Source organism: Microtus ochrogaster, chromosome 6 (genome assembly GCF_000317375.1).
Source record: "Microtus ochrogaster isolate Prairie Vole_2 chromosome 6, MicOch1.0, whole genome shotgun sequence".
NCBI classification, from domain to species: domain Eukaryota; kingdom Metazoa; phylum Chordata; class Mammalia; order Rodentia; family Cricetidae; genus Microtus; species Microtus ochrogaster.
Window position 1 is genome coordinate 60,575,877 of NC_022013.1, and position 21,794 is coordinate 60,597,670.

Below are 21,794 nucleotides of genomic sequence, written 5' to 3' on the forward strand. Positions count from 1 at the left end.
AAAAAAAAAAACCAACTGATGGAAGGCTTCAGACCCATGCAGGACCAAGTGCCACACTGACACACCAGGGCTTTTGGTAACATGCCTGCCATTTCCTTGTCAGGTGACAAGAGGCTTCATGTCATCTGCAAAACTGGAAAGGGGACACTGCCTCCCCTTCATAGTACTACTATGGAATATTGGTAAGCTAAGGCTTAGGGACCCCCTTGGTGAAGCATCTGTCAGCACAGAGTCCTGGCGAGACCACCTGAGGGACTATGTGACCTCCACAAAGGCTTCTAACTTCACACAAGGAGTAGTACTCCATCCATCCATCCGTCTGCCTGTTTGTCCATCCATCCATCCATCCATCCATCCATCCATCCATCCATCCATCCATCCATAATCCATCCACCTATACAGGGACTTGTTATATAAGTCATACTGGCCTTTTTACTCTTGGAGATCTTCCTGCCTCAGCTTCCCAAATGTGCCACCCTGCCCAGCCCACCCTCGTTTTTAGAGGAAACGGAGACCTCACTACTTTGTTTTGACTGCGACAGCTCCTACTGAGGGAATTCTGGGGAGAGCCAGTACCCCACAGAGGGTCATCCAGAAGTTTCCAGGGGACTGATGAAGCACCACAGATGGAATAAAAGCCTCCTGTGGTTTCTCAGCCCCACCGTGGGGTGGAACTTCATCTTGGGTCAGTAATCTGTCCTCTGAGCTTCTAGAGGACAAGGACAGCAAAGGGGCCCACACTTCCCCAGTTTTGACCTGAGCAAACCGAGTCATGAATGGATACACTGACCCCAAGTCACATCCAGACAACCTCCACATGTCAGGTAGAGGGATCTTTGAAGACATGAGCCACTGTCCTGTTAAACCTTCCTCAGAGTCAAGAGAGCCAGGTTCAGCTGGAAATGGCCCTCCGGTACCATCCTGCTCGAGCTGGGTGACAAGCAGAGCCAGCAGCTGAATTCTGTTTTGTCACTGAAAACTGTACTTCTACCTCGCCTCCTGCTCTGGTCACTTTATGTAAAAAAACGAAACAACAACAACCCCCAAACCAAAAGAGGATCATGGTGAATCCTCCAGAGCCAAGTCCTGGCACTATCACAGGAGGGGGAGGGGGTGCTGGAGACCCACATCTCTACTGACAGGGCTGGCACCCAGTGTCCACCTAGGAAAGGAGTTCTGATCCAGTCTCTGCCCCTCTTTCTGCCTCTCTAGGGTGCTGAGTGATGGCTATCACCTTTCTCTTCTGAGCTTGCAAAGAAGTAGGGCTTGGACGAAAGAGCACCAGCAACAAGGAAGGCCTCTCTGGGAGACATGATCCTGACCACCTCCCCTGTTGATAGGCTTGAGTGAGGGAAGAATTAGCATGCAGCCTGGATTTGGGAAGAGGCTCTCCAAAGCAGTCCCTGGTACATTGCCCCTTGCCTTTGTCTGGGACCATCAAAGCTGGCAGCCAGGGCTTACCCCACCCCCTCACAACTGAGGACTCCCAGGCTGGGCCTCACTCACCAATGCAGTCGTCTCCCACGTCATGATTACCATCATCACACTCCTCCCCAGGCTGCAGGACGCCATCCCCACAGGTGCCATGTTGGTTTATGGTGTAACCCAGAGGGTAGAAAGGGGTCAGCTGGGCAAAGAAACACACAGCCATTAACAAGGGTGGCATGTCCCAGCCAGCCACAGAGCAGGCGGGTTTCTGGCCCTGGAAACAGATGCTCTGGGTCTGGGAGGCATCCCTTAGCTTCCTTCAGAGAGGGGAATGAGAGGGACCATCTTTCCCAAAGGAAATCCTGGCTCAAGAAGAGCTTCTGTTTGGGAATGGGACTGAGGGGGGCTGCTCAGAAGACGAGGGAGGGAGGCTATGTAGCTCTCCTGCAGACACAGCAGAAGCACAGTCCGGACTCAGTTGTCTACTCTCCTCTCTTCTAACGGGAGTGTCCCTTTCCTGACTGAGGACAAGAGGGTCACATCCCAATGAGCCTGCCCTAGAGTACCTGGATAGGGAGCCAGCCAAGGCTGTCTTTGAAGTACAATGATCGCTGGTCTCTGCGGAAGGCAATGGCGTTCTGAGTGTTCAGTTTCTCAAGCTCCTCCTGGTTGTTGACCACAAAAATCTGCCAGAGAACGTAGTGTTTAGCATCCAGAAAAACGTCCCCGCAAGACAGGGAGAGCCAGAGGAGCGGTCAGTCTGTCTACTCCTCATAGGGAGGCCTGCCAAGATGCCTACGCTATGTCAATCCAGTTCAGAAAGCCCAAGTTTAAAACAAAGCTATCCACTTTGACTTAACATATTTAAATGTTTTTTTTGACATGTTACCAAGGCTTAAATGATGATGCTACACATGTAAGTAAAATTTGACATCTGGAAACCACTCTTCAACAACGATAGGCAACGATGATCATTAAAAGCAGCACCGTGCATTGTGCTCAGGGAACACGAGGCAAGCACTAACTATTGGGCTGCATCCTCAGCTGAAACCGAACTCTTTCAGACACTATAACCTCAACCACATCAGAGTTAGTCTTGAGAGTTAAAACGTGGAGGAAATGTCCCTCAGTAGCTTCACTTCCAAATTAGCATTCTGTTTCTTTTCTTCTGATTTGGTCCCCACTTTGCAATTTCCCATTGTGAATGGATTGTCATTGTATCAAGGGGAAGTAGACTTCCCTAAAGGACATCACGAAGGCCTATGCTCAGGTAGAAAGGACGATCAGTACCCACCCGTACCGTGCCCTGAAGAGTCTTACCGCGGGAACTCGGGGGGAGCCAGGCCCATGGGAGGGGTTATTCCCATTCACTGGGGGTCCACAAAGGCATCTTCCTGGAGGCCCTGGATATCCTCTTTCTCCTTTGAGTCCCATCACAAGTTGTCCTAGGAAGCAAAGGAAGCAACAGACTGCTGTGTTACTAGAGCCAAGCAAGTCAGGAGACGGGAGCGGCTGTGCAAGGCAGAGAAGTGAAAACCTAGGGCAGACGAGGGGCAGAGGGAGAGGCCCAGCCATGGCGGGGGGATAAGGAAAGAACAACCCTCAAACGACAGTCCCCCTCAGCCCTGCCTTGAAGACACACAGACAGCAGGTCCTGTAGCAGCCTGAGCTCATTTCTAACAACCTGTGTGAAAGATGAGGGTTTCGCGGGACCTGCAGTCTTGACACCCGGAGGCTGATCCAAATGACTAGATCGCCTGTTGATTAGCTCTAGATGTCCTTGTGGGAGGACATGCCCCGTTTGTGACCATTAGTAAAAGGGTCTTCTGGCAGATGGATGTGCAGTGGATGGAAAACTTACACTGGATTTTAAGAAAATGGATTTGGTCTTCTATGTGGGCAAGGAGGGAGGCTGCACACACAAGGAAACAGGATGGAGGCTGAAGGACAACTTTGGGGAGTTTGTCTTCTCCTTCCATCACATGAGACCTGTACATGGAATCAGGCCACTGGGCGTGGCAACAAGAGCCTTTACCCACCGAGCCACTTTGCCATTCCAACTTCCACTGTATTTCTTATTTGTTTGCTTGTTGTTTTTATTTTTATTTATTTATTTATTTATTTATTTATTTATTTATTTATTTATTTATTTATTTATTTATTTATTTATTTATTTATTTATTTTTGGTTTTTCGAGACAGGGTTTCTCTGTAGCTTTGGTGCCTGTCCCGGAACTAGCTCTCGTAGACCAGGCTGGCCTCGAACTCCCAGAGATCTGCCTGCCTCTGCCTCCCAAGCACTGGGATTAAAGACGTGCTCCACCACTGCCTGGCACTTGCACTGCTATTTTAAGTTTCTTATATAGAGGATATTTACTTTTATTTATATAGAGGATGTTTACGAAGAAATTTTGGGTGTGTGTTTCTTTCTCATTTCTCCTGGAAGAAATGAGAAAAAACCCCAGACATCCATAAATTTGTTTGTTTCCTTTTTTCAGTGCTGTGGATGGAACCCAGGCCTTTGGATATGCTAGATAAGTGCTCTGCCACCGAGCCACACTCAGCCTTTGGGCATCCATAATTTTAAAAGTGTTCAAGATGTTTCCATTGTACATCAAGATGAGGAACCACTAGGGAAATGGTACATGGATAGAATATCCCCCCCCTCAAATCATCTGCCTCCATCCCTCCCTTCACCAAGGGCCTGTTAGGATCCTTCTGTTCTCAGCACAATCCTCAGCTCCTCTGGAAGCCTTCCCACATCCTCCCACTGTGGCTCATCAGCTTTGGTACCTTCACTTACATCTGCTCTTCGCGGTACTCCAGTCTGCTCACAAGCCTACACCCAGAGGACAACATCAAGGCCTCTCTTCCTGCAGGTCAAGATTTGACACATTTGGAACAGAGTGTCTGTTCAATGATTGAATGATTAATTGAGATCAAAGGTCTTTGTGAAAGACTGGAAGTCACGACTGTCTGACAGGACAAAGAACCAGAGGACAGGGCAGGATGAAAGACTGATGAGCATATGCCCCTCCTCCAGGGACGGTGAGGACATTGGAAACCAGCCTATCTTTAGTCATAGGCAGTCAGCGGGGCAGCCAGGAACTGGGAACAGACTCTCTAATGCTAGGACGGCAGGAAATCAAGAGAACCCAGGGAGAAATATCTGATCAGGATCCACAGGGAAGAGGACCCGGTGGAATGATCCCACCTCCTTAAGGCTTCCTGAGCCAGCTTACAGACTGGTCCAACAGCGGATGTCAAGTTACAGCTCTAACAAGGAATAGGAATAGAATTCTGTGGGGAGAGCTCCTGTCTTGGGTTCTGACTTTTCAGAAGACTTCCAAAGAGACAAAGATACCACCAGCTCCGAAACATCCTGGGTAAAAAACCCTGGGAATGTGAGGAGTTTCCAGCTGGAGAAGCAGGACCGTGATGTGAAGAAGTATGAGGGCGGTATCAGAGCAGCCTTCTGGAATGTTCTATGACCCCAGAACCATAGTCTCAGAAAAAGTCAGACCTTTCCAGATACTTAGTTAATCGGTGGGTGTGGCTGAGATCTGCACTCATGCTTCACCTTTCACCTAGCTCTGCCCCATTCAGACAGACAGATCCCAAAAATGGGTGCTTTCGGGAAGCTGTCAATCCCAGGCACCATATGGATTTGTTTATACCCTGTCTGGGTACAGGAAAGAATTATCCAAATCCATAATTGTATTACTTCAAATTACATCTTAAATTTACCTTTATTCCTTCCTCACCCCACCCACCCTGTCCCTGTAACTTGAGTGATTAAAAAGTTCCTACCCTCTCCAACCCCTCCAGCACCTGCTGGCCCCATGGTGCTGAGAACTAGACCTAAGGCAGCTTCCCAACAGGACGTGGCAAGGAGCCTGCTGCCACCGCTGCAGTTTCCCCTCTGCTTCCGCTTCCTCCCAGTTGGCAGAGGACATCCATCACCCTGCCAGCTTCCTGCCATGATGCTCTGAAGGGCAAAACAACTGGAACTGCTTCACCTGGATAGCTGCCATGCCCTGTTGTCAGAGGACTGGTGTGGGAGGTCCTTCTGTCTATGTGTTGCTTTTATTGGTTAATGAATAGAGAACTGCTTTGAGCCTGTGGCAGGGAGGGACAGAGCTAGGTGGGGAAAGCTAGTCTGTCCGCTGGGAGAAAGAAGGGTGGAGTCAGAGAGACTCCACGTAGCCCCGCAGGAGATAGACGCTGGAATTTTAGCCCGTAAGCCACAGCCACGTGGTGATCCACAGATTAAAAGAAATGGGTTAAATTAATATGTAAGAGTTAGTCAATAGCCGGGCGGTGGTGGCGCACGCCTTTAATCCCAGCACTCGGGAGGCAGAGGCAGGCGGATCTCTGTGAGTTCGAGACCAGCCTGGTCTACAAGAGCTAGTTCCAGGACAGGCTCCAAAACCACAGAGAAACCCTGTCTCGAAAAACAAACAAACAAAAAAAAGAGTTAGTCAATAAAAAGCTAGAGCTAATGGGCCAAGCAGTGATTTAATTAATACAGTTTCTATGTGATTATTTTGGGGCTAAGCGGCCGGGAACCAACAAGTAGCCCTTCTCCAACAGAGGACCTGGCTTTCCATCTTTGCCCAGGAGCTTCCTGTGGGAAGCGGGTCCAGAGAGGATGGTATGAGATAGAATGGCAATCAAAAGGCTGTGTGAAGGTTTAGGAGCCACATGTGGAATCTGAACCACGGTGACCACTAGACAGCTGGACCAGGGCATCCTTAAGGAAGCTCAAGGTTCTTAAACCTAAAGTAAGGACTGGGATAGACCAGAGTTCTTTGATGTGTTCTCTGGAGCCCAAGGATATCCCAAGAAGAAACTGAGGAAGTTTCTTCTTGAATAACTTTGAGGCTTTTTGTTTAGCCTGTTTCCTCCAGGCTAATCTCAGAACTTCCCACCCTCTTAAATGTATACTGCCTATGCCACAATATCTGGTAGGTTGGGGCTTTTATCAGATTAAAATTGTGGGGAGTCACTCCAGGGACCTGCTCTAACTCTGTATTATTATCCAAGTTAGGCACCGGGAGCTCCCTTCTAAACCCCTACCTATGATCCCAGCCCCCAGATGTTCACAAAGCGCAGGGAGACTGCCCTATTTCGCCTCTTTGTCCTCTTCAGCCCCCTTCCTCTCAGCGGCTCCTCAGAAAGGAAGTGATTTAAAGAGAAGCTGTAGAAAGAGGCATCAGTCAGAGATGGCCTACCACCCCCACGAGGCTGCAGCTGTAAGCCAGGAGCGACAGAGTAAGCCTCTGTAGGGACCAGTCCCTGTGTGCTTCCAACTACCAGATGCCATGGGGGATGTGAGACTGTCTCAGTTCTCAAGGTGGTTGGCGTCTAGAAGAAAGATGAAACCCATCTGCAAAAGGCAAGAGTGAACTGGGGGTAGCATGTTTGTCTAGCGTGTATGAAGCCCTGTGCTCACCACCCAGTCAGACACACACACACACACAATGGCAGAGCCATAACAGAAAAGACAGTGTGTCTGGTTGGGAGAGGACAGGTTGTACCGGGAAATGAGCATATCCATCTGGGAGAGATGGGACTAGAAGGTCAGAGAAGGAAAACAAAACTGTGCTGGCTGCTAAGTCCTTTGGTTCCAATTCTCAAAACTGATGGCACGAACGTGGCTTTGTGGGAACCTGCTCACAGAATCCCAGGCTCAGGAAGAAACCTAAAGTCAGATGGGGCCAGTTGACACAAAAGCATATTTCAAGGCCCAAGAAAGTTCTTTCCATGGGCTGAACCAGGCTTCCACCCTGGTGTCAGTCCCTGACTGGTAGCTCGAGACGCTCTAAGAATTTGAGTCTTCGGATGCTGTGATGTCCAAGCACACAGCCTGAGCTAATGATCCCTCTTGGCAACCATGGACCATTAACATAAATAAGAGGAGGGCGAGGAGTAGGTCAAAGCAGGAAGGCCCTTCCCCAGCGTTTTCTTTCCAGGACCTTCACTTGGCCCTTCTGTGGCAGTTAAAAGGGTACGAAAGAAAAAAAGCCAATTGATTCTTCATGGCATCTTGACAGGACGAAGGACCAGAGCAAACTTTCTTTTGTGTAAGGGATCTAACAGAATAGAACTCTTCATGACAACCTCACTATGTGGTGGCAAGGAAGTTCCCATAAACACAGTATGAGAAATGCATTGTGGAATTTTAAAATGTTCCCATTTTATTAAGAAAAAAGTTTAATAAATTTGTGGTTTCTCTTGTCTAGCTGAGGACAGCCCCAGAAAAGCTGTCTTTATACAGGTGATGAGCTCTAAAGGCCTTACATTGAGCTGATAAAGGAATAAAATAAAGGGCTTAACTACTCAAATAGTAAAAAACTAGAAACAGACATGGTTCGTCTTCAATGATCAACTCTTAATTTCTTTTTAGCAGTTCCTTCCAATGTAGCCATTATCTTCTATGTAAATAAACAATTTTTCCTCACACTGTATAAGACAGAAAAATCTGCGATGGCTTCCTTGCTTCTGGGTTTAACATAATGTTTGGAGCCATGAAACACGCTTTTCCCCAAAAGATTTCAGTTGATGAGATAGATACCCTTTTCACCTTAAGGATAAATGATATCACCAATGTAAATTACCCCCTCTCTATTTCCTCCATGTGTTATCTCAAATGTTAAAACAAAGTGAGCCAAGTCATGGAGAAATTATGTAGGTTTGTGAAAGAGCCCCTGTCAGTTTCTAACAAGAGACACAAAGCGGAGCTCTGCCAGTTTCTCCTTGTGGCCTCTGAGGGGCCTAGCTAGGAGATCAGCTATGTAGGTCAAGTGAAGCTGCAGATGGAGCACTGGAGGTCTTACCTGCAGATGGGGCACCTGGAGGCCCTGGAGGACCTTGACGACCAGGTTGACCTGGAGGCCCAGGCTTGCCTGGTGGGCCCATGATTCCACTGTCTCCCTTCTGACCCTGACAAATAGAAAGATAGAGCCTGTTGTGATATCATGGCATAACGAAGTTCCTTCTCTCTTGCCTCTAAATCAGAGACCACCTAGCTTAGACAAGCAAGGACTCTAGGTGGGATAGAACTGGTCTCCAGCACCCAGCTTCTGAGAGGGACGGAGCTAGTGATCTACATAACTTTGAAGACCACATTAAGTTTTGCTCTGCTCCAGAAACAAGGCACAGGACAACAGAACCAACCCACCTCCTCCCTTGGCATGAGTTAGAATATGGTGTCTCAGGGTATTTGTGCAGTACCCTCACGTTGAGGTAGCTGAGGTAGATCTATAATTTAAGCTTTCATTTACTTGTTAGCGTTACTTTCATTCTGTTGGAAGAGTTTTTTTGACCACAGACTTCCCATTGTTCTCTTGGTAGAGACCCAGGTCCTTACTGAACCCAAGAAGCTGGCCATGTCCCTGCTCTCTAGCCTTAAGTCAGAGCTTTTGTCTATTGTGTTTTGTTTTTGATGTTGTTGTTTGAGACAGAGTTTCTCTTGTGCAACAGCTCTGGCTGCACTGGAACTTTGGAGACCAGCGTGGCCTCAAACTCACAGAGATTTACCAGCCTCTGCCTCCCAAGTGCTAAAATAGCATGTACCACCATGCTGGCCAGAGTTTGTTTGTTTGCTTTTGTTTTTAGTCAAAAGCACCATGATTCTTATGCCACTTCTTAAAAAATATTATCTCCCTGCCTCAAACTCCTCCTTATGACTCTTGGCTTCAGTTTTCAGCCGTGATGTCTAAGCAGCAAGGTCTCCCTTGATCTCCTCAGGCTGCACTGGTGTTCTTTCCACATTCTCTCAAAACTTTCCTTTTCAAGCTGGGGGTTGAGGTGCAAGTCTGTCATTGCAATACTCAACAGACTGAGACAGAGGGATTGTTGCTAATTTAAAGTCATCCTGGGATACACGGTGAGTTCTAATTATAAGCTACCCAGAGCTACAGTGTGAAACAGCCTCAGAAGCTACAGCGTGAAACAGCCTCAGAAGCTACAGTGTGAAACAGCCTCAGAAGCCAAGCACACCCCCACGTGCACATGCGCGTGCACACACACACACACTCACACACACTATGGCTCTTCCTATTTATTTCAGATCACTGCTCATGGATTATTATGTGGTTAGTCATCACTGTCTCCCCATGAGACACGAGCTCCATGTGGGCTAGAATCTACCATGTTCATCTTCTCCTCCCAGACCAAATGAAGGAGGAGAAAGAAGTTGGCAGCACATGGGGACAGATTTTTGATGATCTGTTAGTCAAGGTATTTTACCTTCGCAGTGAGGCGCTGGATAACTTCATGGCATGGCTTTGTGATTTGGTTTTACCTTCTCTAAAGTAGGGCTAGTACATACATTTCCACCTGAGTGCACTGTGAGGGTAACAAAGACGGCAGAAATGAAACTATGGTCTGTGAAGAACGAAGTGTGTTGGGGGGAGACACGCTGATCATTCTAGTGACTGGCCAGGCTTCATCTTCTCCCATGGTAGAAGAAATTCTAATCTCCTGAGAGCTTTTTGGAGATTCTAACTGGAGAGAACAACTACTCGAATACTGTTCGTCAAAGAACAGCCCTCTAAGGCAGAGACAGGTGGATCTCTGTGAGTTCGAGACCAGCCTGGTCTACAGGAGCTAGTTCCAGGACAGGCTTCAAAACCACAGAGAAACCCTGTCTCGAAAAACAAAAAAGACACCCCCCCCAAAAAAAAAACAAAAAAAAGAACAGCCCTCTACTGGAGAAGGTCATCACTAGCCAATCAGACAAGTTTGGAAGACACACATGGAATCGTGAGCTCCCTCTCAGCATCTAGACCATTTAGATCAACCACAATGGTCAATGGATAACCATGTCAAATATCCTTAACACCTAAGGAGTCCTGATTGCTTAAAGACAGTCAGACCTGTAGATACTTCATTTCCAATCACACCACTGGCTCAGTGAGGCTCTGTCCTAACAACATGGCCCTGGGGACCTACTCCGTAATACCAGAGGAGTTCCTAAACTTGTCCCAGGGAAGCCACGAGGTTAGTTTGTTTCCAGTTCTGTCCACACAGAGGAGGCTGTTAATCCTCAGGCCAGGCTGAAGCATTCCACACGATAACCAAGATGGGCCTCAGGATGGCAAAGGAAGTCACACCAGCTTAATATAACCAGCAAAGCTTGTTTTCCTAACAGCCAGGCCAGCTGGCTCTGCGCACAGGAAGTGTACGGCTTGAAGGAGCTGGAAACACTCCTCGACCCTGACACCAGGAGTCTTCAGCTTCATTGGTCGTGGCCAGGTCTTTACCGCAGGTTCCACTGAACCCAACTGTCTGGAAAGGACTCTCTATCCCTTATCTTCTGTGAGCTTAGAGGTTTCTCTTGAAGTCATTCTGTCTCCTTAACTAAAGTTTTTTTTTTCTTTCTTGTGGTTCTAGGATTTGAACTTGGGGCCTTTTGCCCACTGGATATATCCTCTGCCACCAATCCATATCCCCATCTCCTGAAGGTGTTGGTGATCAGGTCAACAACAGCTTTCCTGGTCTTGCCTGCCAACAGTCCGGAAGCAGGACCATGATAAAGAACCAGAGCAAGTGGGAGGAACATGTGCCCAAAATTGTAACTCTGGCCTTGAAGATGACTCAGCTCCCGAGTCTCGCCAGCTCCACTTCCCTGGCCCCTAGTTAACTTGTGAATCAATGGGAGAGACTGGGTTAAATGATCTCTGAACTCCTGTGTTGGAAACTGTACTCTGGATTCTTCCTAGAGTTTTGTTGCCTAGTTTGGGATTAACCTACCAGTTACTCCTAGAAATCATCGTCCTTCTGGATATACGACTCTACACTAGGAGTGAATTCGAGGTACGAAGGAGGCTCCAGGGCAGGCTTCCAATAACAGTCGAGGTGTCTGCAGAGTAAAAAGGTCCTGCAGAGTGTGTAAGGCAAGGCCCTGCATCTCGAAGGTCATCCCTAGCCAATCGTACAGCTTTGGAAACCACACACGGAACAGAGAGTTCCTGCTCTCTCCTCCCAGCAATCTATTGCTTCCTTGCTTATGAAAACACAATTCAGGGATTTTTAGGAGAATGCATGAGTGTCTACAACAAGAAGCTGAACACACTGTGACTTTTAAGCTGTAAGTGAAGGACAAAATAACTACTTAGTGGCATGAAAGAAATCATTTAAAATATGAGAAGAAAGACTTCTGAACTACACGCAACCTCAGCATGTCTGATGAGGAAGCAGGAGCAGCCGGAGTTGGAGGCCAGCCTGGGCTACACGAGACTCTCACTCAAAGCAACAACAATAAATGAATCAACAACTTTTAAAGTGAAAGAAAGATTCCTGGATGGAGAGAATCCCAGATCAAACCCTAACCACCAACAGGGTGGAGATGAGAAGCCAACCAGCAGGACAGATTTCAAATATTCTCAGGACAAAGAAATAGGAAATGTCTGAAGTGATGGACGTATCTATTGACCTGACTCAGTCACTCCACAATGTATGTATGTATACATACATACATATATATATACACATATATATATATCACAGTGTACCCCATAATATATAAAAACAATTAAAATGTTTTATGTCCATACTCAAAATGACATTTTTCTTTTACATACTAAAAATCATTAACATTAAGAAGGACACATAAGTACACATATTAATAAGTACTAATTTTCAAAATTAAGGTTATTTACATATGGTCTTGTGTCTGTGGGTGTGCAAGCAGAGGCCAAAGGTCAGCATTGGGTATCTTCCTCAATTTCTCTCTACCTTATTTGAGACAAGGTCATGGATTCCTCTGGAGCAGCTGGGACTCTGCCTTCCTGGGGTTGGGATTACAGGTGTGTGCTACCACACGGGCTTTGTCACGTGAATGCTGGGGACCAACTCAGCCCTCATGCTTACACAGGAAGCATTTTACCCACTGAGCCACTGCCCCAGTCCCTGAATAAAGCTGGGTTTCAAATATCTATGATAAATAAAAAGACAGCAAACTGCTGCTGCTGATAATTATAAATAATAAGAATAATAAATAATAATACATATGTAGTAAGACCAAAGTCATCTTGCTTAAATAGTGAGATCCTTTCTTAAACAACAAACAACAAAAACAAAAGGTAAATGGCATCTCTGGGACTTATCTGTCCACTTCAGAAAATGCTATTTTTTCCTGTGGGCACTTAGTGCAGTCTCAAAACCAGTCCAGAAAATTGAGCCTGCCCTCTTCCTTTCCCAGTTCATAACCTGGCTTACCCTGCTAACCAGGGGTCTCAGAACAAACAATTTCCCTAAGCTCTTAACAAACCCAATGAAGAGGATCACTTCCAACTTAGGGGTTTGTGTAGTGAAAACTGTCTCTAAGGTTCAAAAGACCTGTTAGCCACAAGGACATGACTAGGCTGTTCTCTAGAAGTCAATTTATATCTAGTATGCTGAGGCAAAAAGCAGGTTTCCTGTATAATGACCGTCCCCAGTTACCTTGGTTAAGATGTGTGCATTCCTGCTGGGCAGTGGTGGCGCACGCCTTTAATCCCAGCACTTGGGAGGCAGAGGTAGGCGGATGTCTGTGAGTTCGAGGCCAGCCTGGTCTACAAGAGCTAGTTCCAGGACAGGAACCAAAACCACAGAGAAACCCTGTCTCGAAAAAAAAAAAAAAGATGTGTGCATCCCTATGAACTAGGGCCACTGTTGCTTCTGCTCTTGAGTGGAGCTGGTAACCTTGAACCTTGGTTTAGCTGAGAGAAGTCTGAAGGTCAGTAGTGAGACTGCTCTGTCCACTAGCCCTGAGGAAGCCTGAGTCCAAGGCTGTAGGATGACCCTAGTTGACTGCTGCAGGTTTTTCCACACACCTCCAGAAGCTGTGCCCTCAGTGGGGTAAACCCTGGAATCCTTACCTGCTTGCCTCGTTTTCCTGGTCTCCCGGTGGGGCCTCGGTGTCCTGCTAGCCCAGGCTCTCCCTTTGGACCCATTTCACCCTAGGGAGAAGAGAGAGAAGCAAGAGAAAGAGTGGATAGATCTATGCTGGTCTGTCCAATCCCTGGCTTCCAGTGCCTGCTAGTCTTCATCTGAAGTCTCTTCCAGGTAGACTGTCCTGGGAGCATGGGAGACTGACCTGAGCTCATATCCAGGAAACAGGAAAGAAAGAAGGTGCTCCCCAGGGTGTGACTTAGTGCTGCACGCAGTTGGTGCTCTGGTGGTCAAATGAGAGAGACAACCCCGTCCACAGCGGTCAGCGCTGGCTTCTGCATTTCAGTCACACCTGTGCCTGGGTCACCACAGGCTGCAAAGAGGCTTTCTTGCGTAGCTGAAAGTTTGCATGATGATTTTTTTTTTTATGTTTTGGTTTTAGTGCAAACTCACACATATGAGTTATTTTTGTTTTGTTTTTATGTTTGAGAACAGTATTGTCCACTGTAGTGTTTGGTATTTTATAGGATTTATTTAGGATTATATAGTTTTCTTCCTTTCTTCCTTGCTTCCTTCCTTCCCTTCCTTCCCTTTCTTCCCTCCTTTCCTTCCTTCCTTCCTTCCTTCCTTCCTTCCTTCCTTTCTTTCTTTCTTTCTTTCTTTTTTTTGTTCTTTCTTTCTTTTTTCTTTTTTTTGAAATGGGGTCTCATTATATTATTATGTTGCCCTGACCGGCCTGAAATTTGATATGTAGGCCAGGCTAGCCTAGAACTCCTAGACATCCAACTACCTCTGCCTCCTGAGTGCTGGAATAAAAGGCGCGTGCCACTCTGTCCAACAGTTCTCCACACTTTAGTAGATATTATTTTGAGTTCCAGCTCACTTATGTCCACTCAGACAACTCTCTTTTTGAGATAGGGTCTCCTGTAGCCCAAGCTGTCCTCTACCCCCTACGTCACTGAAGATGGAACTGAAGTTGGATCCTTTTACCTCCTCCTCCCTCATGCTGAAGTCACAGAAATGTACCACTGTTCCCAGCTCAGATGAAAACCCTTTCTCTGAGGAGAGATCTTTCAAGCACGTGTTTAAATAATCACCATAAAAATAATATTGAGGGCCCGAGAGATAGCTCAGCAGTGAAGGGCACTGGCTGTTCTTCCAGTCCTAGGTTCAGTTCCCAACAACCACATGGTGGCTGACAACCATCTATAATGAGATCTGGTGCTCTCTTTTGGCATGCTGACAGAACACTGTATACATAATAAATAAATCTTTAAAATGTTATTAAAATATGGAAAACAATGTAAACTATATTCCTAGTTAAAAATATTTTTTTCATAGTTCAAGGACAACCTTTTGCAAAACTTATTTGTCAGACTGTCAAAATAGTTATGTGCGTAAAGGTGCTTGCTGCTGAGTCTACAGACTTAGAAATGGAGAAACAACTTTCAGTAGTTGAACTCTGACCTCCATATGTGTACTTTGGCAAGTATAACACACACACAAAAATACATTTTTTCATCCATCTTAGCTTTTCCTTAGTTTTGCCTGTTTGCCGTATATGATTCCCATCCCACTCACTGCTTCTGGGGATTCTGGACACATGGGAGCATTATTTCTATTTCAAGCAATTGCCCTGCATCCCAAACCGCACCACCAGCATGGCCAGTGTAGCATTTGCTACCAGGGAGTTTCTACTTATCAGAAGCCAGTGCCCATGACAGACCTCCCTAGCCACTCAGAGACAGCAACAGACACCCAGCCTCCTTTTCAGGTTCTCTAACACAACAGAAAATTCCAGTGGATACCTATAGGTGGTGAGGATCAAGCCCAAGCAGCTCTTTCAGCCCAGCACAGGATGACCCTGTCTTTCCCCAACTCACTCAGCAGCTGAGAAGGCTCACTGGTTGTCCAGAGAACCCAAGTTTGGTTCCTAGTACCTTTATCACACTGCCTGCAACTCTAAGCAGTTCTGAATTCTCAGAAAACTTTCAACTTCAGGAGTGGTGTAGGAGATCCTTCTGTTTGTGTGTTGCTTTCATTGGTAAATAAAGAAAGAAACTGCCTTGGCCTAGATGATAGGGCAGAACTTAGGTAGGCGGAGAAAACAGAACTGAATGCTGGGAGGAAGAAGGGCAGTCAGAGAAGCCATGTAGCCTTCACCGGAGATGGACATGATTTAGAATCTCTGGTAGGCCACTGCCACATGGGGATGCACAGATTAATGGAGATGGGTTAAATTAAGATGTAAGAGTTGGCCAATAAGAAGTTAGAGCTAATGGCCAAGCAGTGTTTTAATTAACACAGTTTCTGTGTGGTCATTTCGGTGTAAGCTAGCTTGGTGGCCAGGACAAACAAGCGGTTCTCTCCCTGTAACACAGAAAGATCCAAGGCCTCCAGCCTCCACGGACACTGACATTTATGTGTACATGCCTACACACAGACCCACACAGTATGTACAATTAAAAATGAATCTTTGAGAAGAATTTTTCATAGGCCCATGTAGTCTTTCTACCGTGTTCGGGATTCTCAGTAAGGAGAGTGTGATGGGTCAATGAGCCATGACAATGTCTCACCATTTCCCTGGGCTGTTTAAAGAGGTCCAGGGCATGTCTTGTTTGGCTAGAAGAAAACGTCAGCATAAAAAAGTATGTGAATTTTTAAAAAGAGATTATCAGAAGGAAGTGTGGCCCTTCTCTTTATCAACTAGAAGCAGCCAGTAATTTCTTGATCTAATTTCTCTCCTAAGACCTAATTATGGTTATCATATCAGCTCTGTCTTAAAACAGCCTGCCATGGAAGGGGAAGACAGCTCTTTTGTTGCCAAGTCTAGTAAATGGTGCAGAAGCCAGAGAAACTGTCATATTTAATTTCACAGAGATTTATGAGTCTTTAATGGTTACTGTTGCAGGAAATGAAAACCTAGACCAAATATCTTAAGGGGCTCACTTCTCTTTTGAAGTTTGCTTTAAGGGAGCATCTGACAGGTTAAGGTAAGGATAAATCACAGTGACTTGTATGCTAACTGAAAGTACCTCATCATGCTCTGATGGCTGGGTACCGCTCAACAAAATGTTACACTTTAGGAAGTAGTTCTTTAAAGTGGATGCTTAAAAAGAGTTTAAAGTACTAAGCAAACACTTGTTTGCACATTTGAAGAATTTCAGGTTGTAACCTGGGTTAAGACGACAATTTCCCACGTCGATGCCTTACAAGATGAAGACCCAGCATTACTGTGTTAGCTTTTGTGGCGGATTAAACCAGAATGACCCCCATAGGCTCATGGAATTAAATGCTTGGTCACTGTTTGTGGGATTGTTTGGGAAGGATTAGGAGGTGTGGTCTTGTTGGAGGAAGTGTGTCACTGGGAGTGGGCTTAGTGTTTTGAAAGACTTGTGCCATGTCTAGTGAGAGATTCTCTCTCTCTCTCTCTCTCTCTCTCTCTCTCTCTCTCTCTGTCTGTCTCTCCCTTGTACTATTTGTGGATCTCAGCTATTCAATGCCATGTCTTTCGTCACATATCATGGACTTAAGCTTCTGAAACACTTTCTTTTGGAACTTGTCTTGGTCATGGTGTCTGATCACAGCAATAGAAAAGTAACCAAAACAGCTTAAGGGCAGTTCTATGTGTCAATGCCTTCCATTGTGAGGACCCAGGATTTTCACCTTAGCTCAGGAGCTGCTCAGCATGGTCAGAACTTACAGTGCTGAGGACCCAACACTACCATGTCAGAGGCTGTGTTCTATGGTTCATGTTTTACAGTGTAAGGAGACACCCTTTCCACATTAGGTTAGGAGCTGTTCTAACGTGGAAATTTATGCATGGTCTTTTATGCATCTCTCTCTTTATGCTATGACATCTTACCTTATCCAATACCCAACCTTACTCTGATCCTAAACCTAAGCAACGTTTCCCGAAAACTGTCAGTCTTGCCACCTTCACAATTTTTGTTTTATTTATTTATTTATTTATTTTATTTTATTTTTTTTTTTTTGGTTTTTTTCGAGACAGGGTTTCTCTGTGGTTTTGGAGCCTGTCCTGGAACTATCTCTTGTAGACCAGGCTGGTCTCGAACTCACAGAGATCTGCCTACCTCTGCCTCCCGAGTGCTGGGATTAAAGGCGTGCGCCACCACCCGGCTAATTTTTGTTTTATTAATACATAATAACCGCATGGTTATTTACTAAATAATCTCTCTTTAACACCCAAAACTGTCTCCTTTTAAAATTAAGCCTGTATCAAGTGTGATACTAATATGTCACTATTTAAATAAGATAGTTGTCACCTATTTAAAATCCCATGTCCCTCCAACAGTGTTTGCAGGAGGTAGGAGAAACAAAGAGGGGCCTCTCTCCATGGTGGGGGGGTAGCTTTTCCAACTAAACTGGAGGTTGGTCTCAGACCTCCCTGCTACCCTTTCCCCAGTGGGTAAGACACCTAGTCCGCTTCTCAAACTAGAACTTGCCACAGTTAAAATCAGTTTTTCTGCCTAAAGGACCAAGAAGAGGGCTCCTTTTGCTGTGTATGGAAGACCTGAGGCCTGTTATCTCTGTTTCTAGACACTTACTTTCTGCCCCAGCATTCCAGGAAAACCAGGGAAACCCTGTGAAAAGAACAACAAATGTCATCACTGTTTTAAAATGCCACATGGAAGAGGCTGTGTACAGATTGGGCCCGCCATTTTCAAGATGGCTGCCCATCAGTCCACAGGCCTGGGGAGCAGGAGCTCCCACTTCTACTGCAGTTCATCATTTGTAGCGATTTGCCATTACCTTTTCTCCTTTGGGACCCAAGTCACCCCTTTCTCCTTTGGATCCCTAGGAGGAAACCAAAAGAGAGGGTCAATTAATACTGCACTTGTGTGTTGAGGGTACGGGGTGGGGATAGAGGTATTTCAAACTGATAAACTTCCTAGGCCAACACCCTCAGTTTTGCTCATATAATTGGTGGATTGCCAGTAATGAAATGCTTTTTGGATAGACCCCTAAGACCTCTTAACGTTAGTTAATAAGGACATGTGTCCGCAGATGCCTGTTGGTGTTTCTTTTGCTTCGGTAGATGAGAAAGCCGTGTGGTAGAAACCTGGCCTAAGGACAAGGCCCCTTCTTCCAGCAACCCTGTGCTAACAGACTAAAGTCCTACCGCCTGCTGTCTTTTGTTCCCCTGCTCCCTGTGGGGCGCAGGCACCTCACTGGGAGGTCCTCTTTACCAGAACTGCCCTGCCTCAGAAGGCCAGCACTTCTTTTTCAGCCCATGCACGATGGAGGACAGAGGAATAGCCAGGAATGATGGCTGCAGTCGATATCTGGAGAGAGGGCTGGGCCTGTCTTCCACCCACCACCAACTCCAGAGCTGTGCCCAGACTAGGATCTGGGATGCCACGAGAGGCGAAGACTGACCTTTTCCCCTCTGGATCCAGGGAAGCCCTAAAAGAAAGCACACTGTTTATAATCATCCCCAAGACAGCAGGGTGTGCTGTCAGAGTGGAGGACTTCCTGAATGTGAGGCTGATGTCTCCACACTGTCCTGTGAGTTTCAAGGACCATGCAGCAGTCAGCACGAAGATGTGTGTCTACCAGGCCTAGAAACATCATGGCTTTTCTCAGCCCTTGAATGCCCAAACCAGAGGCAAAACCCTCTGATAGCCAAAGAGAACAAGATGAACAGGAATCCCATGTCCCTGTACCCCAGGGCATGATGTCTCCTGAAGGACTGACTCCCCAGCTCAGGGTAACAGTTCCCCAGTCCTGCCCTCCCCATCTTTGTAGACAGCTGTTGTTCCTCAGTCTTGGTGAGAAGGCCTGGGAATGTCCATCCGGACCACTCACTGACCTTAGAGCCCATTGGTCCTCTTGACCCCGGCAAGCCCATCATACCCAGGTCACCTTTTTCACCCTGTGGCAATTAAAAGATGGAAAAGAAGGCCCACAGTGATATTTCTCGGAGAAGCAGAACCAGGAGACGTGGGCAAAGCTGGGATGGAACCAGGGTGTTGGGGCTAGGTGGTGAACTTGAGGTCCATAGGCCTCTTTGTCTCCTCCCAGGGCTCCGCTTTCCACCTTCCCCCGTGGTCATTGAGATTTAGTTAGAGAACAAAAACTCCCAAGGTGGTGCAGGTCACCAAGGAGCTGGAAATGGTGGTTGACCTTTTCCTGGAAAGGGTTGTGAGAGGGCACAGGAGACAGCGTGGGGGCCTCAGAAGATAGGCTTGCCGCCATATAAATTCTTTGTCTGATTTGCTCTTTGCATAGGGAGGGCCTTTTGGACATCTCATTGCACTCTCGCCCTCAGCTTGCAGCCAAGCAGAGGGAAATTCAGCTTTTGGATACATACACGGGATGGAGGTAGCTAACATGCAGGGTGGGCTCTGTTGCACCTCAGAATAAATTTGAATCTAAGCATTCTCTATGCTACAAAACTGCACGCCACCTCTAATTAGTGAAGACAGCTCTTTGCTGACTGAGGAGACTAATCTGTGGGTTTTTCGTTTGTTTGTTCTGTTTTGTTTTATTTTGAGGCAGGGTCTCATATATCCCTGGCTAGTCTCAAATTTAGGTTGAAGATGACCTTGAATGGATGCCTCTGCTTTCCTTTTCTGAGTGCTAGGATTATAGGAAATGTACTACCATGCCTGGCTGCATATTCTGAATTTCCAATGTCTTTATATATTACCTTGAATGTAAAACAAAACAAGTTGAAATTAATTTCGCAAGTATTTTACTTTTTACTTAATTGTCACTTCAACATATAGTCATTATAAGATAATGGGATATTAAAATTTCATCTTATTTACTCTGTGTGTGTGTGCATGTATGTGCACACGTGTACCCACACACGCTTGCATCCCATAGCACATATATGGAGGTCAGAGGACATCTTCTCCGAGTTGGTTTTTCCTTCCATCATGTGGGTTCCAGGGATGGAACTCAGGTTACCAGGCTTGGTGGCAAGCGCCTCCACTGGCTGATATCCCCCCAGCCCTGAGCATAGTTTTATAAATTAAAACTTGGGTAGTCAAAATGAAACCTTCAGTTCTTCGTTTGTATTAGTCACATCTCGTGGGCCTCATAGCTATGTGTGGCCACCATGATAGACAGCATAACTCTCTACAGTGGGAATTTTGTTTGTTTGAGGCAGGCTCTTGCTTGAGGTTAGCCTGACCAGGAGCTTACTTTGTAGCCCAGGCTGGCCTCTTAAGTCATGGTGAGTACTGAGTTTGGAAGTGTGAGCCACCATGTCTGGCCATACAGTGAAATGAAAGTTGCCTCCACTTACGTGTGTGCACCATCCGCATGCCTACACCCCACAGAGACCAGAAAAGGACATCGGATCCCCTGGAATGGGAGCTACAGGCAGATAGTTGTGAGCCACAGTGTTGGGAACTGAACGCAAAACCTCTGCAAGAGCGAAAGTGCTCTCAACTGTGATCTTTGCAGCCAGGATACAGTGGCTTTAGAGAGAAATCAATCTCCTTGCGACTTTTGTATTACCAACACAGCCAAGAAGACGGAGCAGCAGAGGATATTCACTGGCCTTGCCCTGGCTTCCAAGTCATGGCCTCTGTACCCTGCATTCTGGGATGGGCAGCAAGAACATAAACCAAGGGTAGGGGTGTGATTGCCTTGTATACTATCTCTGAGGAGGGAGTGACCCCTTGTTCAGTGTAGGATCTGCATCCTCCAGCCTGCAATTCTCTTCAGCTTTCCACCTGCCAGATCAGCATAACAGGTGATAGCTTCTAAGACTTTGGGTCATCTCAGAGACACCAAAGACTAGCACACCAATTCTCTGGACCAAAGGGAAATGGAGCTCATGGGAAGGAAGGGAGCAGTTCCCGTTTCTTCACAGAAGCAGAGTCACAACACTGACCCAGGCTCTGCAGGCCACAGGAAAGAGAAATGCTTGCTGGATGGGATCTCTCTTCCAGCTATTCTCCCTCTTGAGGAAGTGATGCACTTGACTGTTGGCCAGGAGCCAGGAGGTATCCATCATCCCATTATGTTCTGATACTACATGAGCCCCAAACACATACGACACTTACCCTGGGTCCTTCAGGGCCTGGCCAGCCAACGGGCCCGGGCATTCCAGGAACACCTGGGGGTCCAGGTCTACCCTTCAAAGACCAAGAACAAAAGTCAAGATACTTTGGTGTGCTTCCCTCCAGCCAAGAATAGCTGAGGTCCTGATAAAAGGATGAGGCCACTAATGGCGGCCCCTGTGTCTTCATCCCTACCCTACAAAGAACGAGGGCCTGAAAAAGCCACAGCAAACAGTTATGAGTTAAATTTTTGTTCTCATATTTTATTACCCAACACAGTTCTATTCTACTTAAGATAGAACAGTGGGCAGAAGAATTCTAAACTTCTTGGCTTTTCCATTTCGTCACCACTATTCACTGTATCACTGGCCCTTGCTTCCTGTGGAGTCTCCACAAGGCTGTCCTATGATGTGAGCTGGAACCGTGTGGGAAGCAGCAGCGATACTGT

The 21,794-nt window shown here is 46.5% G+C and overlaps 1 protein-coding gene across 1 annotated transcript in view; it reads right to left on the bottom strand.

Moving 5' to 3' along the window:
* The window catches only part of Colq (collagen like tail subunit of asymmetric acetylcholinesterase), a 68,076-nt gene that overhangs the window by 3,663 nt on the left and 42,619 nt on the right, over positions 1-21,794 (bottom strand). Inside the window, exons 6-15 of the mRNA XM_005348653.3 lie at positions 21,350-21,421; positions 19,141-19,203; positions 18,708-18,734; positions 18,081-18,125; positions 17,876-17,911; positions 13,295-13,375; positions 8,267-8,372; positions 2,749-2,873; positions 1,995-2,114; positions 1,507-1,627 (exon numbers count right to left, since the gene is read on the bottom strand). Of these exons, the coding sequence (XP_005348710.1) occupies positions 1,507-1,627; positions 1,995-2,114; positions 2,749-2,873; positions 8,267-8,372; positions 13,295-13,375; positions 17,876-17,911; positions 18,081-18,125; positions 18,708-18,734; positions 19,141-19,203; positions 21,350-21,421 (796 nt within the window). The remainder of the gene's footprint in view (positions 1-1,506; positions 1,628-1,994; positions 2,115-2,748; positions 2,874-8,266; positions 8,373-13,294; positions 13,376-17,875; positions 17,912-18,080; positions 18,126-18,707; positions 18,735-19,140; positions 19,204-21,349; positions 21,422-21,794) is intronic.